Genomic DNA, 17,188 nt, shown 5'->3' on the forward strand with positions numbered 1-17,188 from the left:
TTGCGTATTATCTATTTGGATTTGATTTCATACTTTTTTTTGTTTGTACTAAAGAGCATATTATTTAAAAATTATGATTGGAATTGCATAGTCTCGTATTCGTCTGCACCAAATATATGCCATGATATTTGCTGGTCACTTAGATACGAGCCTTAAAATAAATTAAAGAAGGCAAAAGGTAATTAATAGCACTAATTCATCGAACAAAACTGACAGTTTCTTCCACATCCTACGTTTTCAAGTTATGTATGCATTCCTAAGGAATACACCAGTATTTCATAAATTAATAATGTTTTCAAGTTATGTATGCATTCCTAAGGAATACACTAGTATTTCATAAATTAATAACGTTTTCAAGTTATGTATGCATTCCTAAGGAATACACTAGTATTTCATAAATTAATAATGTTTTCAAGTTATGTATGCATTCCTAAGGAATACACTAGTATTTCATAAATTAATAACGTTTTCAAGTTATGTATGCATTCCTAAGGAATACAGCAGTATTTCATAAATTAATAACGTTTTCAAGTTATGTATGCATTCCTAAGGAATACACTAGTATTTCATAAATTAATAACGTTTTCAAGTTATGTATGCATTCATAAGGAATACACTAGTATTTCATAAATTAATAACGTTTTCAAGTTACGTATGAATTCCTAAGGAATACACTAGTATTTCATAAATTAATAACGTTTTCAAGTTATGTATGCATTCCTAAGGAATACAGCAGTATTTCATAAATTAATAACGTTTTCAAGTTATGTATGCATTCCAAAGGAATACACCAGTATTTCAAAATTAATAACGTTTTCAAGTTATGTATGCATTCCTAAGGAATACACTAGTATTTCACAAATTAATAACGTTTTCAAGTCAAAGGATGTTAGATTTGAACATAATAGTAATATAACCTTGAACATAAAGACTCATTACATTGCTAATTAGGTTGTTACTATACTTTTAAAAATTATATTAGAATTCATATACTTATGAAACTAAAAATATTTAACTTCGTTCCTCATGTCGTCGACTCTACTACCGAAAATATCATAGGACTTATCACTAAATATGTGCTATCTTACTTTGATTTACCATTGAACACATGTGATATTTTTATGACAGAATAAAAAATAAAATTAAATATTTTAATTTCGTTCTTAATATAACATTTGAAAATATAAAAAATAAGATACTAATGATAACTAATTACATGAGTAATCTATAATTAGCCCCCTTCCAAGTGACCAAGAATCAGCATCAGCTGCTTGGGCTTGAATTTGAACAGCAGTCATACTGATATCAAAATTGTTTGGCGAGAATCCTATGTGGTCAGCAGTGATTGTGGGGTGTGTTCCAGTATAGGGTTATAGATTTTGTTTAGGTGCAGTTCATTATATCCAGTATCACAAAACATACGCGTACATCAAAAGTCCAACTGTAAAGATCAGATCAGGACCAAGCCATAAGACCGGAAGAAACTGAGGTGCTTCAGATTGTACCTGATATATTAAGGAATCACAAATATCAATGCCTATTTCACCAGGGAAAAAGATATCAATACCACTCGATTCCCCAGGATCCATCGTGTTAACGAATGCGTGACATGATTGCAAGACGAAATTGAGTTTGAACTTGATGATTCTACAGGAAAACAGGTAGAGAGGCTGTAAGTACGGACAGCGATTATGGATGAACCATAAGGCAATCGGTTGAAGAGTTGTTTGAAACAGTGTCAGCAAAACGTAGAACTGGCTGGCTATTCATCCGTCCACCCTCTTGTCTCAAGCCATTGGTTGTCGCCTCCTGCAATGGAGATTTGCAAAATGTAGAGCTGTTAGAAGCCATGGTAACTTCATAAACAACTGAGAACGAGCAAGTCATTAAGCCCGATTGCTGGAGGGTTGATGACGAGCCATGCACAGTTATTGATCCCATGATCTGCTCGTGGAGATTATTGTAAAATAGATACATGTGCACCATTTTAGCTGCTGCAGTAAGATGAAAACTAGGAGCAAACAAGATTTATCTGCCCAAGCTTATAATCATATTAGATTTGCACAACGGGACCGCGTATGTAATTGCCATTTACAATGCATGATCACATAGAAGTTGAAATTATAAGGGGGCCCTATAATCATTCATTTCTAACATGGTAGCATCATGTTGGATTCTCATGATTAGGAAACCACATTTCTAATACAGACAAGAATTAGACATCTATTCCTGCAACATGATTCAGATTTACGTACATAATGCTGGTACCAACATACTTGAATGAGTGTACTGCTATGAATAAACAAGTTGCACAAAGTGATTACCTCTTAGGTCGGGAACGGTCTTCTTCATAATCCATCATTCCTCCAGGTTCAGAAAAGATCTCTCCGTGGCCTTGTAAGTGCAAGTCGGCCTGCTTAAAGTGTTTAACTTCTGCCACCAAATGAGTAAGACACATCGACTAACATTGCGATTTTTAATACATAATTTAGTTATTCACATGCTTGTATATAGTCATAGATGATTTACAAAGAAAAAAAGGCCAATAGTTAAAAGAGGTGTTGATGCATAAACATAAACAAACTTCGCTTTTTATTCAAGCATTTGAACTAAATGTGGATTATATTTGTCAACCATTTTTAAAGTTATTCTCAAACAATTAAGCTGACCTTGAGAGATTTCTTCACTTCTTCCACCTTGTCCACAATTTCCTTCCTATGCATCTTGTTGGCCTCACTCATAGTATCAGCCCACTTGATTTTCTCTTGGATCATATGAAGCAAATTATCCGAAGTTCCTGACCTGTACGAGGTGTCTTCTAAAATATAAGTGAATAGAATGCATGAAAGATGTTCTGTCAAAGCAGGTTATACATTCCTCCAGTGGCTCACAGGAGAAACTAGAAAGATCAGAAAAAAGAAAACCCAGCTTATGAAGGACGCAAACTTACTCTTTGAACTTTTTCATAGAATATCATATTCCTCGGAAATTAAAATTATAAAACTGAATAGTGTATTCTGTTCTTGGGTAAACTTATAATCATCTGCATGTCTATCCTAAATAACAAATAAAGATCCATGTGCTTTTTTGGATCACAAGCACATGGGATACAAGAAAGTTGAATTCACAACAAGTAAATGTTCCACAATCTCTCAGAATAAATACCAATCAGTTTATTAAAATGAATAGTATTCTAATTCTATATAGTTTTGCACAGCAAGAAATGATGTGTTGAATCCAATGGATAGTAAATAATTTTCTTACAGAGATATGAACTTCAATACTGTCCTATGTGAACAATCAACAAAATGGCTTATATAAGAACAACTTATTCCTATGGACATAATCTCTATAGCACTGAGGATGGTTGACAGCGAATCACATTACCATGTTCAAGTGTTCATGATATTGATCCTTGATAAAGAGTAGGAAAAATATTCTTAATGTGGAGCAAATAAGCAAAGTCAAAAGCTAAGGAAAAAAAGTTACTTCACTGGCCAAGGACTCCCTATAACATAAAAACAAAGCATTCATATTTTAGTGTTACAATCAATTAATTTATTGATTCAGAAAACATTTCCAAATGGATATTGGAGGTGCCTCACTACCCCTATTGTATGGCAAAAGTGTACTGTATTCCTGAAGCACCAAGAAAAGTACATAAACAAAGCTGATAGTTAGGAGTATACAATATTTAAGAACTCATTATAACAGTTTGTGTGCCATATTTCTTCCCTTTCTAGATGTCACAAGTGAAATTGAAACAAGAGTTGCATTAGATAGTTAATGTCCAATGTAAAATCATGTCAAAGCGTAAAAAATGTTGAATTTTAACTAGGTGAAATAGATGGGAGAAATGCTCCTTATTATTATCATAGGAAAAAAGAGTTACTTGTTTCTCCATTCAGAAAAAAGACAATTACCCCCTACACGTGTGACCTAAGACATACTAGGGATTACTGTACCCACCCAAAACGGTACAGTTTGGGCGGTACGTATCGGTCCGGGTGTGGACCGATACGCGGACCAAAGTTTGTATTACTGATGTGTACTGCCCAGTACGGGTGGTACATACCAATCCCAAAGGATAACGATACGCGAACCGCCCTCTACCGGGCGGTACCAATGTCTTAACCTCGTATCCGGCAATACAAGATCTATATTAGGCGATAACGATCGGTTTCGATCGTTATTGATCTGTACTGGGCGGTAACGATCGAAATCCAACCATTACCGACATGTACCGGTCGGTAACAATCAGATTTCAATCATTACCGATCAAGGGCTGAGATTGCCCTATTATTTCAAACAGTCAATTTAACTGTTTGAGACTTATAGAAGAGTTTTTAAACCCTTTCCTTCCCCCTATTTTAACTCATTTGACTCTCTCAATCTTTTAAGTTTCCTTAAACTCTTTTTCACTCACATCTTTCTCTTATTATCACATTTTCATTCTCCTAAACTCAACAAAGCTATGATTTATGGATTGGATCAAATTTAGAAGGCTAATTTGAGAGGATTAAGAGGGAGAACACTTTGATCAAGAGGTATGTATTCTCTTTCTAAATTTTTGTTTGGTTATGAGATGATTAAGCCTATTCTATGTGGTGTATGACTTAATGTCTAATATGTTCTTTGATATGTTTTTGATGATATAATAGTGTTAATTAGAGAGTAATTAAGGTCTTTAAATTTGTGATTAGTGTGTTTAATATTGATTTTTTTTCAAAATTAGATACTTAATAGGTCAAATCTTTATATTTCATGCATATTAAGGATTGAATCATACGTTTGTGATGGTATAATAGGTTTAATTAGATTTTAATTAATTTTTTTAATGCTGTAATTAGTGATTTTAATGATAATTTAATCAAAATTTGATCGATATTAGGTCAATTCAATGTCTTTAATACATATTAAGGATATTTAACATGTTTATAGCGATGAAAGAGGACTAATTACAAATTAATTAACTATGTTAATACTACGATTAGTGTATTTAATTACAATGATATCCAAATTTGACCCATATTGAGTCAATTAAATATCTTTAATGCCTATTAGAGTGTTTGGCATGATTATAATGTTGAATAAGAAATAATTAATAGGTAATTAACCATATTAATGGTGTGATTAATATATCTAATGATAATTTCATACCTATATTTGATCAAAATTATATATTTAATGCTTCTTTCAAGTATTTAACATATTTATGGTGATAAAATAAATCTAATTAGGCGTTAATTAAGTTCTTTAATACTGTGATTAGTGATTTTAATGATGATTTTATCAAAATTTGATTGATATTGAGTCAACTCAATGTCTTTAATACCTATTAGGGTGTTTGACATGTTTATAGTGGTGAAAATGGACTAATTAATTAACTGGTAGTAGTGTGATTAATGATTTTAATGATGATTTAATGATATTGAGTCAATTCTACGTATTTAATGCACCTTATTATGGCTCATTATGACACGTATAATCACACCTTGTTATTTTAAACTAGGGATAATCACAACTTGCTTATTTGATTTAAATTTGGTAGGAACATGACACCAAAGGAACAAGCACATGATGCTTGGGATCATGCTCGAAAGATAGACGGCAACTATCATAATTGACAATGCATTTATTGTGACTACGTCGGCAAGGGTGGAGAAATCACCCGGGTGAAAATGCATTTGGTCAATGGGTATCCCAATGTTACAAAATGCAAGAAGGTTCCGACGGAGGTCCGTAAATCATTTCAAAACAAGTTACAACAAACAAGAGAAGATACAATATAAAAAAAAGCAAGAGTTGCGAAAGAACACTATAGGGTTACGTAAGAACCAGTTTATGACGATTATGAGGGTTGCGACGATGAAATTGATCTGGATCTCAAAGCTGGTATTCGTGCATCATTGGAGCATCTATATATGTACGAGGAAGCAATGAGACATCAACGACCTGACTCACAATAGAAGCATGGCGGTGGCAGTGGATCTGTGCCACAAAGAATCCAGAGGTTAGCCAACATGAGGCAACCAACTACCCCTCCTCAATTAAGCCAAACTAGTAGCATGAGATAGGGTGGAATTTATGGTTTTATGAGAGGACTTGGCAGGAGGTTCGCACCATATATTATTGATATTGATCCATAAGCCTATCCTCTACAAACAACGAAACAGACACGGATTGACGATACATATACAAAAGAAAAGAAGCGGGATATTGGGAATGTAATTGCAAAATGGTTTAACTTCCACAGGATTCTAGCAAACACAACTCAAGGTCCATATTATCAGAGCATGGTCTCCTTTATTCAAAAATCTAGCACGAGGATCCAACCTCAAACATCGAGGGAGATCCACGACGTGTATTTAGATGAGGAGGTGACAGAACTAAAGGATTGGATCAAATCCTTCAAGAAGCAATAGGACGAATATGAGGTGACACTAATGTGTGACGGTTGGACATGACCAATAAAAATGAGTATCATCAATTTTCTTGTTTATTGCAATAGATGGGTGGTGTTTCATAAGCCAATTAATGCTTTCGACAAGATTTAAGATGCAAACTACATTGAAAACTTAATGGACATCGTAGTAGAGATTGAACCACGATACATTATCCAGATAATCATTGACAATGAAGCCAATTTTAAGAAGGTCGATTTACAATTGATGGAAAAAAGGAAAACAATATTTTGAACTCCATATGCAACTCATTGCATAGATCTAATGCGGAAGGATATTGGCGAACTACCATCAGTCAACAAGTGTGTAACTCAAGCACAATTGATCACAAAGTTTATATATAATCATTATTGGGTCCGCTCTTTAATACAAAAGTATATAAATGGTGAGATATTTAAACCTGAAGTCACTCGGTTTGCTACAAATTTCATTGCCTTAAAGTCAATATAGCAAAAGCGGCAGTGCCTCAAGGCAATGGTCACCACACAGGAATGGTCCGAATCCAGGTATTCGAGATTGAACGATGAAAAAAAAAGATGGAAAAGACCATTCTTTCTTCTAGATTTTGGGAGACCGTGAATGAAATCATAAAAGGTGTGGAACCACTTTACGTTGTCCTCTATAAGGTCGATATGAACAAGCATTCACAAATGCCTTATCTTAGACATATGTTGATTACAACAAGCGAGGAGATCAAGAAAGCATTCAAAGATGATTTTAAGGCCGACCAATACTTATAGATCATCAATCGCAAGACTAAAGTTCATATGGATCAAGATATCCATAATATAGTTAAATTCATATTCAGTGTAATTTAATTCATAATTTTTTAATGTATAAAAAATTTTTACTAACTAAATTATGTTTTGCAGCGTATTATCTAAATCTGACAATTCAATTTCAATATAGTCTTGGAACACGATCAGATTTATTTTCGACACTAAGAAATATTATATATCGAATCTTGTCAAGCACTACTGATGCAGCCGATGCTATTATGAAGGATCAATTATTCCGAGAAACAATTGGTTCATTCTCTAACATTATAGCTATATCGTGTCATTACAATATGGATCCTGGTGAAGAAAAGTTACACACATATTGATTATAAACTATATTTGATATTAATTATTTGTTATGCTAATAAAGTCTTATTTATACTTTTTTGCAATTGAGTGGCGGCTACAATTTGGAGGGGGCACACCGTATTTAAGGAAGGTTGTTGTCTGTGTACTTTCATAGACGACATCTAGTGGTTGCGAAAGTAATTAGTTAATGTTTGCATTAATTCACACGAAGGTATGCAACAGACTATCGTATAAACGATTGGAGAAACTGGTATATGCCCACTATAACATGCGGCTAAGGTTGTGGTGTGTCGAACTGGACAAGGAACCGAAGGAAACAGAGATTGATCCCATCGACCTCCAATTCTAAAATGAAGATTCAGAGCCGATGTTAGAGTGGGTCAAAGTGGCGAAGAACCAAGAGGATCCTCTACTTGATGAGGCTGGAGATCCTCAACGTCCTTCGTGTTTTATCACCGAGGGAATAAAAGAAGAGGAAGCATATCCCCAGCAGGAGGAAAATTCCCCTCGATCAGAGCGTGGCGGAAGGAGCCAAACAAGATCGAGTCAAACTGCTCTAGGAACTAGAGACACCCAATCGTCACAGTCGTCTGCCCAACGTACAAAGGCAAAGGCAAAGGGGAAGGCAGTAGCATCAGCTGCACCATTGGAAAGAATCGAGTCGGGTGACGAGACACCTTTGCAATCGCATTCAACAATTAGCTCGGTATTAAGACATGACAATGACGTAGACAATACTACCTCAACCGATGATAGTGATGACGTCGAGGAATTGATAGTCCCATCCATATAATTTGAGGGTGGTGCATAGATCGAGGAGCAGTATTTTACACATGCCACCCAAGATTCAGATCATGGAGCTCGACGAGGTACTAGTCATGTTTATGCACAAAAGGAAAAGGGGAAGCCAATATACATAGAACGAAACTCATCGTATTCACAATCGTCGTATTATGGAGAAACTTACGGCCAACAGCAGCATGATGATAGTTAGTCATTCTCTGAGCAACAGTACGATGATTGACCTTATGATACGGAGCAGCAGATCAATAGCGAAAGTAGAAGTTCTACAATTCACTATGTTTCGCACTAATATATGCCATATTCGTCATTGCCTCAGAAGCTACCTCGGACACATGTGGTTCACGACGATCAGCCTACGACCATCACCACATCGATGCACCAATCGCATACGGTGTATCAGTACACTATGCCATGGGATCAATTTAAGGATTGGGTCCGACAAACATATCATATTAATATACAGATATATAGGATCGAGGATCTCGATCCATCACTCATAGAGTCTCGTCATTCTATTTTATGGTAGAACCAGGTATATCCATCGATTAATTAATTCGTTCATTTGAATCTTAAAGTTTAAATTGCATAAAAAATAATCTAACAATTCAAATATATATTTTTGTAGATAATTCAATATTAATGGAAGGATGATCTGGAACATACCACAAGGCTACTCCTCAAAGCCCAAAAAGATATATGGCACTATTTTTTCCTAAATTACATTTTTTGCTAAAATTATACTAAAATTATATTTATTTATAGCTTAAAAACCCTATTCTAACTTTTTTTTTCTATTTTTCAGGTATTTTTGAAGATTTTTCAGCTCATTTTGGGCGTACCATCAGTATGCCTTTGTACGTACAATACCGAGCAAGGCTCGGTACACCGGTATGGACCGAAATTACAAACTTTGACATAGACCACCCCGTTTCAGGCGATCTATATTAAAATAATAAAAAATCAAAAAAGTGGTGGGCCCCTATCCATTTCAGCGTTAAAAAAAAAGCATATTAGGGCTCTTCTCGCGTTCGAAGCTGCGACACTACCTCTTCGTCGGTGCGATGCTGCAGTGACAATGCTTCTTCACCGCTGCAGCGACGCTACCTCTTTGTTGATTCGCCACTGCAATGCTGCAGCGAACCTTTCTTCGTCACTTCACCGCTGCGATCCTACAGTGGTGCTGCCTCTTTGTCACTTCATCGCTGCAGCAATGCTACCTCTTCTCTGATTCTCCACTGGATGCTGCAGCGACACTGCCTCTTCGTCACTTCGCCGCTGCAATGTTGCAGTGGCACTGCCTCTTCGCCGCTGCAATGCTACAACAGCATTGCCTCTTCACCGCTGTGATGCTACTGCTTCGTTTCGACACTGTTGCTGCTGCCATTGCTTCCTAGGTATTGCTACACTTCTCCTCCTTTTCTTTCTTCTTCTTCTTCTTCTTCTTCTTCTTCTTCCTTCTTCCTTCTCTGTTCCTCCACCAGACCTTCCTCTTCAACCTCATTTTCTTCCTCGTTGAAACATCAATATGTACCAGCGTATCGTGTGTCGATACACCAGTATGAAGCGGCACGTGCCATGCCGTTGACCGGTAAGGCACACCAGCTCGGACCAGTAAGTCATACCTTGAGACATACTATATCATTAAAATGAATTCTTAATTAGTATGATCTACATAGATACTGAAATCAATGCTTGTTACTGAAGAAAAACATTAACAGGCAGCTGCTAAATCTTAAGGTAGAAAGTATAAACAGCCATAAAAAAAGATTACTACATACCCTGCTAAAACTATAACTGAGCAAATACAAAGAACCCACACAGTAACATATAGCCGAAAAATCCTAGTCAAACTGAAGCCAAATTTGAGAATCCTAATCAAACTGAATTTAAATAGTAATAAAGACCTTGCAGGTGTAAATAAAATATGTTCTAAATCAAGAATTTCTTCTCAAACTACTTCAGGAAAAATACCCGTAAACAGAAATTTCAGTGCTACCTGTGGATGTTCACTTAATATCATTGGTAAGCCATTTTACAACTTTCATAAGTACTAAACTGAATAAGTGACTGTATATTCATACAAATTAGTCCAATGAATGCACTATTAAATCACTTTTCCATAATCAAACATTATCAAGATCCTCATATAAGAAAACAAAGATACAACAAAGTGAGAAGACTCCCATGGCATACATACAACCATGGAAAAAATATATACCAGTTATTTAGTGTCTGAATCATGTTGTCTAGTTGTTCAGGTCTAAGGTCCCTTCCAGCTGCAAACTGAACCTGTACCACAAGCCAAAATAGAAGGGGAAATAAACAGGATTGCATGAAGCATTACGGTACAGATCTGTTTTTAGTGAAGAAAAAAAAGTATACAAAGATTGACAGGGCAGCACATTTACCAACCTCGAAGCACCTGCGTGATTGATCCAGTTTTCCTCTTACAATACCCTTTAAGGACCACAATAATAGCATAAGCGTATTGCTCAATATCAACATCTAAAACTTCATCAATAACTGATGGAAGTTAATATGCTCTAAATAAATGTCTTTATATCTGAAATAAGTACTCCAAAGTACCCAGTAGAATCCATGAAAATGCCAAAATTTGGTAGCCGCAATGGTACATTGCACGACTATACAGAAGAAAAGGACTTGCAGTTACATGATAAAATGTTCAACGATGCAGATAGAAACTTGTGGAATAACATGGACGACCATGTAATAGAAACAGAGAAAGTGAATAAGAGTATATCATTCATCGATAGGAAAAATCAGTGCCTTCATCAATTATACAATTTCATTCAGTAAACATATTCCGCAAATACTTACCACATACATGCACTCATTGATAAGGAAATCTTCAAGTTCCCTAACATTTGAAACATCCAGCTCTTCCATGAGATGATCATAAGACAATACCTAACAACCAGCGAAATAATTGGATATCACCACAATATAACTGCAATTGGTTAAAGATATTGAGGATAAGATGGTTCATCAAGCAGCCCAAAAAGTCACAATCACCCAATAACTGATCTATTGTCTCATCTAATCTCAATGACATCTGACACTATATGAACACATTGATGTAGCAAATCTTATAAAGTAGGACACAACAGACCAATCAATACATGTACATCTGCATATATATACTAATTGTATACTATGTACAACTTACACAACCTATGATCATATATAATATTTATAGAATCAAATGACCTGTTCATAAAAATAGGTAATACCACATAAAAGTATTAGATTGATATATACAACACTAATGAATAAATCATTCAGTTTTGGCAATGAAAACCTTGAATGATGTTCTGGTCCCAGAGCAGGTGATTGGCCCCACTCCCTCTACAGACTTTTACTGGATTTTCTTATGTATTTCCAAGTGAAAAAAAGATATATGGTGGTATCATAACCGATATAAATCATCCAGTTAAATCCTATTCAGGAATTTTATGTGTAATGTCACCATTTTCAACAATTACTTTCACAAATCTCATTGCTTTCGGCCAAGAATAGTTTTTCCATATTATTGTTAACCTTAAAGAAGATCTAATGGAGCAAAGTAGCGGGAAGGTTGTCAAAACATAACACTGACAGAAAATCATCTCTCATCATAAAGGTTTGCCTTCTTTTTTTTTCTGTTTACTTATTTTAAAAGTTAAAACTACCAATGGACAAACAACACAAATCAATAAGTCACACAGAAGAAAATGTGAAATGTGTGTTCTACATAGCAGCGGTTTATTAAAATATCAACCGAAACACAAATGACTGAATTCCTGGTTAAGCCTGAATCACAGGAGACCCTCCATCAGGCAGTACATTACTACCTATACCACCTAATGAGTAATGACTATTTCATACCAGTTATATACTAGGAACTATTTTGATTGTACCACAAAGCATGGTCTGTTAAGTTATTTCCACCTACTCTCTCTACTAAAAAAACATAATCCTTCCATCCCTTCCACAACCCATTTTGTACACTCACATGAACCTTAACCCTTCTCATCCCCCTTGCCGCACCTCCTCTCACTCATGTTCCAGATTGATCCGCAACAATGAGAATTGATCAACATCCATCTGCAGCATAGTGATGTAGAAATAGAGATATCTGAAATATTCTTTTAGATAATTGAATGCATAATTAGAAAATTAGGCAAAATAGATTCTCTAGGTAAAGCCTTGACGTGAAAAAAAACCTTTTAGGTTGATTGAATTACCACAGAAGTCTCCCACAAGAATCCATTTAGTTTTAGGGTATTAGGTGGATGTTGCATTCATATAAAGTCTTTAATATATCATAAATAAAGTTGAAATTGCATGCATTATTGAGTTTGTACTGTATACTTAATTGAGTCTGTATGCATATTAGGTGAATAATATATTGTTGTAACTTTGAAGCCCACGAATACAGAGAAAACTGAAAAGCATAAATTTCCAATTGTGATCAACAAACTCACATGAAAGAAATTCATGTTTGCAATGTAGTATATTAACAAAAAAGCCTGCAAAGTCAATTAAAGACGAAAAACTGACCCAAAAAGAACCTATAAAAGGTGAAATGAAAAAAATAGTATGGCCTATTTTTTGGAATAAAATTGTCCCACTTGGATGATAAGAATAATTCATAAGCACCTTTTCTATCTCAGCCAGTGTCAACACACTTAGTTGCTTCAGCTTGCGGACTTGATCAGGTAATAGCACTGGAAGACAACCAGCATTACCTATAATAGGTGTGAACATTCCCAATTTATCAGATCCTTAAATGCACAAAAAATTCATTATGCAAAACTACAACTATAATTACTATCATTCCTTTCAATAAGGAGATGTGAACGATATTAGGCACCCAACATATATCAAGAATTATTATCTAGGAACTGCAAGTAAATATATTTTTGAACTATAGAAAGATGGTATTCTTCAAGAGAGAAAAGATAAAACCATAGCCAGATGATTAAGTGATCCACATAACATTGTGTGTTGACACCAAGGAATCAAATATTGGTACCAAAATTAATGATGATTCTAAAGAACCCAAATATACCAACCGGTACAGTACGGTGACCTCAATAAATTTCTGGAAAAGAATTTATAAATTGATGCATCCTGACTAGTGAATTTCAGATTAATACATCCTGACTAGTGATGTTTAAAGAACCCTTTATGTCCCTGATTAAAACAACGCACTTGAATAAAAATTATAGAGTAAGAGAACCCAAACACAAGAATTTTCTTGGTAAGAGAACACTTCCTAAAGAAGATATGCCAAACGTGTGGAAAAAGAAAAAAGATAAACATATTGAAAACTTTGTAACCTATAAAGGATGTCTTAAGAGAATACATTTCTTAGTTAGGTAACATATATAGCAGTAAGTTGTACAGCACAAAAAGAGACAGATGGTAGTTTTGCTCTCTTAATCAGTCACAGTATCGTATAATGAAACCAAAGAAAGAAAGGGCAACACACCAAGTGGCCTAGATAATTTGTCAGGGTCAGATTTAATTGTCAGTCAATGTTGTGGAGTCAAGTCGACCTGGCCCATTTCCTAAAATAAATATTCTTCGGTGCATTCCTTATTCTATGAATATTCCCCCCACCAGTCTAAAAGAGAAGCTTCCCAGGTATGATTAGTGATCTGATGCCTTTATTTCACTTATAAACTTGGATTCTTTACTGATTTGAACATCGGAGTAACCACACTGAGAACACCCTGATGCTAGTCTTCGTAGATGATACTTGCAACACAAGGGATTTAACTTGGGGGAATTGTCCTGAAAAGTCATCCAACTTGTAGAAAATGCAACATTGCTACATGGATTGACGACCCAATCTGACACATTACTACAGAGAAGAAAAAATTCAGCTTCTTCCACTGTTCCCCATAGAAGGTACAAGCTTCTGAAAATAAAATCAAATAAAACATATATCATAAAACAATGATATCAAAATTTTCTAGATGATGTTTACATCCATCTCATGATGTCGCTCACTTGATAATAACACATTGACATTTAAACTAATGAAAGATCTTGAGTGGTTATGATCTTTTATCTTCCCATAAAATTGAATAAATAGTGTTATATAGACAAAACAAGCTAAACTCAGTACCCACTAGGTCAATAAATGTAGCTTCAAAAGAGATAAAATCAAAGAAAATTTTTTGATGCAAATCTTCGTAACTTTCATAATGTGATCTTATTCTCTGGTCCACTTCTCTTTGAATCCACATAATTAATAGACCATCTAAAGGCTTCTTAAAACATTCTATTAACCATAACACCCCCGTCCAACCCAAAAGAAAAAAAGAAAAGAAAAGAAGAAAACAGAAAGATGAAAATAATGCATATGAAACTTCTTTACTCTTCTTTCTTTTCATCACCCTTCTCTCCTTTATCTTTGTCATCACAGATTCACCAATCTATAAGATGAGGACACTTCCTGCCCTGAACCACCAAATTCTTCAGTTATCCGCACTCAACTTGTCATCTAGTTGATCTTCATCCCAGATAATTGGGTATAGCATTTTAACAAGTGATATGCATTAAGCATCAAAATATTACCAAGGCCACTATCAAGATAAGTTTTGAACATTTTCTTTTCTTCATCACATCAAAATGAAGTACATTTCTAATGCATTCTAATATTATTTCTGTCATTCTTTCTAGTTTTACTCTGGCCTAAAAACAAAATGAGGAAGGCAGAGATCCATATCTGTTTTGACTAGTATCTAATAAAATAAATTTGATATCAGCAAGTCAACCAACTTAAATGGGTTCAGCATATCAAGAATGAACAGAAACATATGTGCTAAGCATCATTAAAAAAGGCTGATTTACAAAAATAAATTAAGAGAAATAGAAGAGCAACAAGCAACTGATGCCCTTCTAAAACCATGGATGATGAGAAAAGGATTCAGATAAAGTGGAGAAGATCATAACTGGTTGCTGCTCCCTACTTGCAGTGCAATCTTCCATGCACTGGCCTGTACACCACTTGCATTAGAAAAATCGGGCGGGTGGTGGGGGTGGGTGGGTGGTGGTGGGGTGCGGCGGGGTGTGTGTGTGTGTGGTGGAGGAAGTGGGAGGTGGGAGGAAAATGAGATGTGACTTGAGTCTTGCAACTCACAACTTCCATGAGTCAACAGAATGAGTTCTGTTAATTTCTTACAAAAAGTTCTGAGACTAAGAAAAAAGAGAAAAGAGGAGACAAGCAAACAAATAAAAGAGATGAGAAAAGGAAAAAAAAATAGAAGAAGAGAAACGAAAGAAGAGAAAAAAGAAAGGAAAAGCAAAAGAGAAAAAATATTTTGTTTTCCAGTGGACTATATTTGTTTAAAATTTTTATTGACTCAAGAAAAATGTCAATAAATTTGTAAGCATCAACATAACAACCCATTATAATACAGAATTAGGTCACTTAAAGAAGTTCTAAACTTCTGATTCTTCACATATTAATGCTTCGCTAAAATCAACTGCTATAAAATCCATATCTTGCTCCTCTAAGAAGTTGACAATCTGTCGTTAGTGTGATGCTGATTTCAACAGCAGCCATGTGCTGAAATACATCCTAAAAGTATCCATACTTATGAAAAATACAGTATAACCCACCATTGCACCTCTGGGTAAGCAAATTCGACCAAAGCAGAAAACTTATTTATGCTATCAATTACAAAGCAAAAGAAATTAAAAAGAAAGACTAAATGATGCAAGAAATCAATCAGGAAACACACTGTGTAAATGAAGTAACATACACATCTCCAAACACATTCTCTTGCATATGCCTAAATATGACCAGTAAGGATACTGAATCACAAAAAATAGGCTTTCCAACATCTATTTACGTTATACACGACAAAGATAGATAATCACATTGAGTTAACTGTATATATCACAGTGACCTTTCTGACCATTCACCATCTCTATCATCTATAAACAAAAAACCATCGTTCCCACACACTCCAATTCAGTTTTTATTCCAGTTGCACGAGAACAAGCTCCTCCGTAATTTTTATGGCATTATGACGCTAATCATACACACAAATTTCTGTTATGAACAGATAAGAACTGCAAACATCCCTAGAACGACAATGCAACATCAACCCTAGCAGATGCAAAGTTAAAACTACGATCAGTTACGCTTACGCTTGTAATCGCTCCATGTGCCGTAGGCGAACAAGCGAAGCACATCCAGTGACGACGAATACTGCGTTCCCTTCAACTGCATGACGGATTAAAATAGTCTAGAAACTCGGAAAAGAAAAGAATCCGAGAATTGGATGGTCAACAACAGAGCAGGAACGGAAAGGGGATGGAGGAGGTCACGAACCCTGGCAAGGCTGGGGACGGAAAGGATCTCGGAGAAGGCGAAGAGGAAGGGATGGGCGGTGGCCTCGAGGATGAGGCCGGCGAGGTTGGGAGCGGCATCGTAAAGCGCCGCCGCTCGCTTCACGAAGTCATCGATGATCTCCGATTGCCTGCGCTCCATGTCCATCCCCTCCCCTCCCCTCCCGTGAGATCGATGGGATGGTGGCTCGAGGTTTGTTGGGACCCCTTTAAGGTTTGTCGCGTGAGAGCAACGGGTGATGCCCATCGCGCCCAACCTTGACGCTTTATGACGGTCGAGCCGAACCCAAAACCCATTGCGGGCGACTCAAACAACATATGGAGCCAACACCACCGCTACAAGCAGACAACACAGCCAGTGGGCTGACTCAGCTACTTCTAAAACGCTGCAGCGAAGGGAGATTCCATGACATAACAAGTCTTCCCTCGATCCAAAACAGCGAGACAATTAAAGCAGGGACA

At 35.8% G+C, this 17,188-nt stretch overlaps 1 protein-coding gene across 4 annotated transcripts; it reads right to left on the minus strand.

The window, feature by feature from the left end:
* Nucleotides 1–1,477: 1,477 nt before the first annotated feature.
* On the minus strand, nt 1,478–17,171 carry LOC135636686 (COP9 signalosome complex subunit 7-like). 4 transcript variants are annotated; one of them, XM_065148586.1, is made up of 9 exons: nt 16,710–17,171; nt 16,526–16,601; nt 13,016–13,104; nt 11,195–11,284; nt 10,769–10,813; nt 10,575–10,645; nt 2,670–2,802; nt 2,325–2,413; nt 1,478–1,809 (listed from the first exon to the last, which is right to left on the minus strand). In XM_065148586.1, the coding sequence occupies exons 1-9, from the start codon at nt 16,971–16,973 to the stop codon at nt 1,788–1,790; spliced, it is 879 nt and encodes a 292-aa protein (XP_065004658.1). In that variant the 5' UTR covers nt 16,974–17,171; the 3' UTR covers nt 1,478–1,787. The 4 variants fall into 4 exon arrangements, with proteins under 4 accessions (XP_065004658.1, XP_065004657.1, XP_065004660.1 ...); XM_065148585.1 differs by having other exon boundaries at nt 2,325–2,416; XM_065148588.1 differs by having other exon boundaries at nt 2,325–2,430.
* Between the last annotated feature and the right edge of the window lie 17 nt (nt 17,172–17,188).

The sequence above is a fragment of the Musa acuminata genome, chromosome BXJ3-4 (genome assembly GCF_036884655.1).
Source record: "Musa acuminata AAA Group cultivar baxijiao chromosome BXJ3-4, Cavendish_Baxijiao_AAA, whole genome shotgun sequence".
NCBI lineage: Eukaryota > Viridiplantae > Streptophyta > Magnoliopsida > Zingiberales > Musaceae > Musa > Musa acuminata.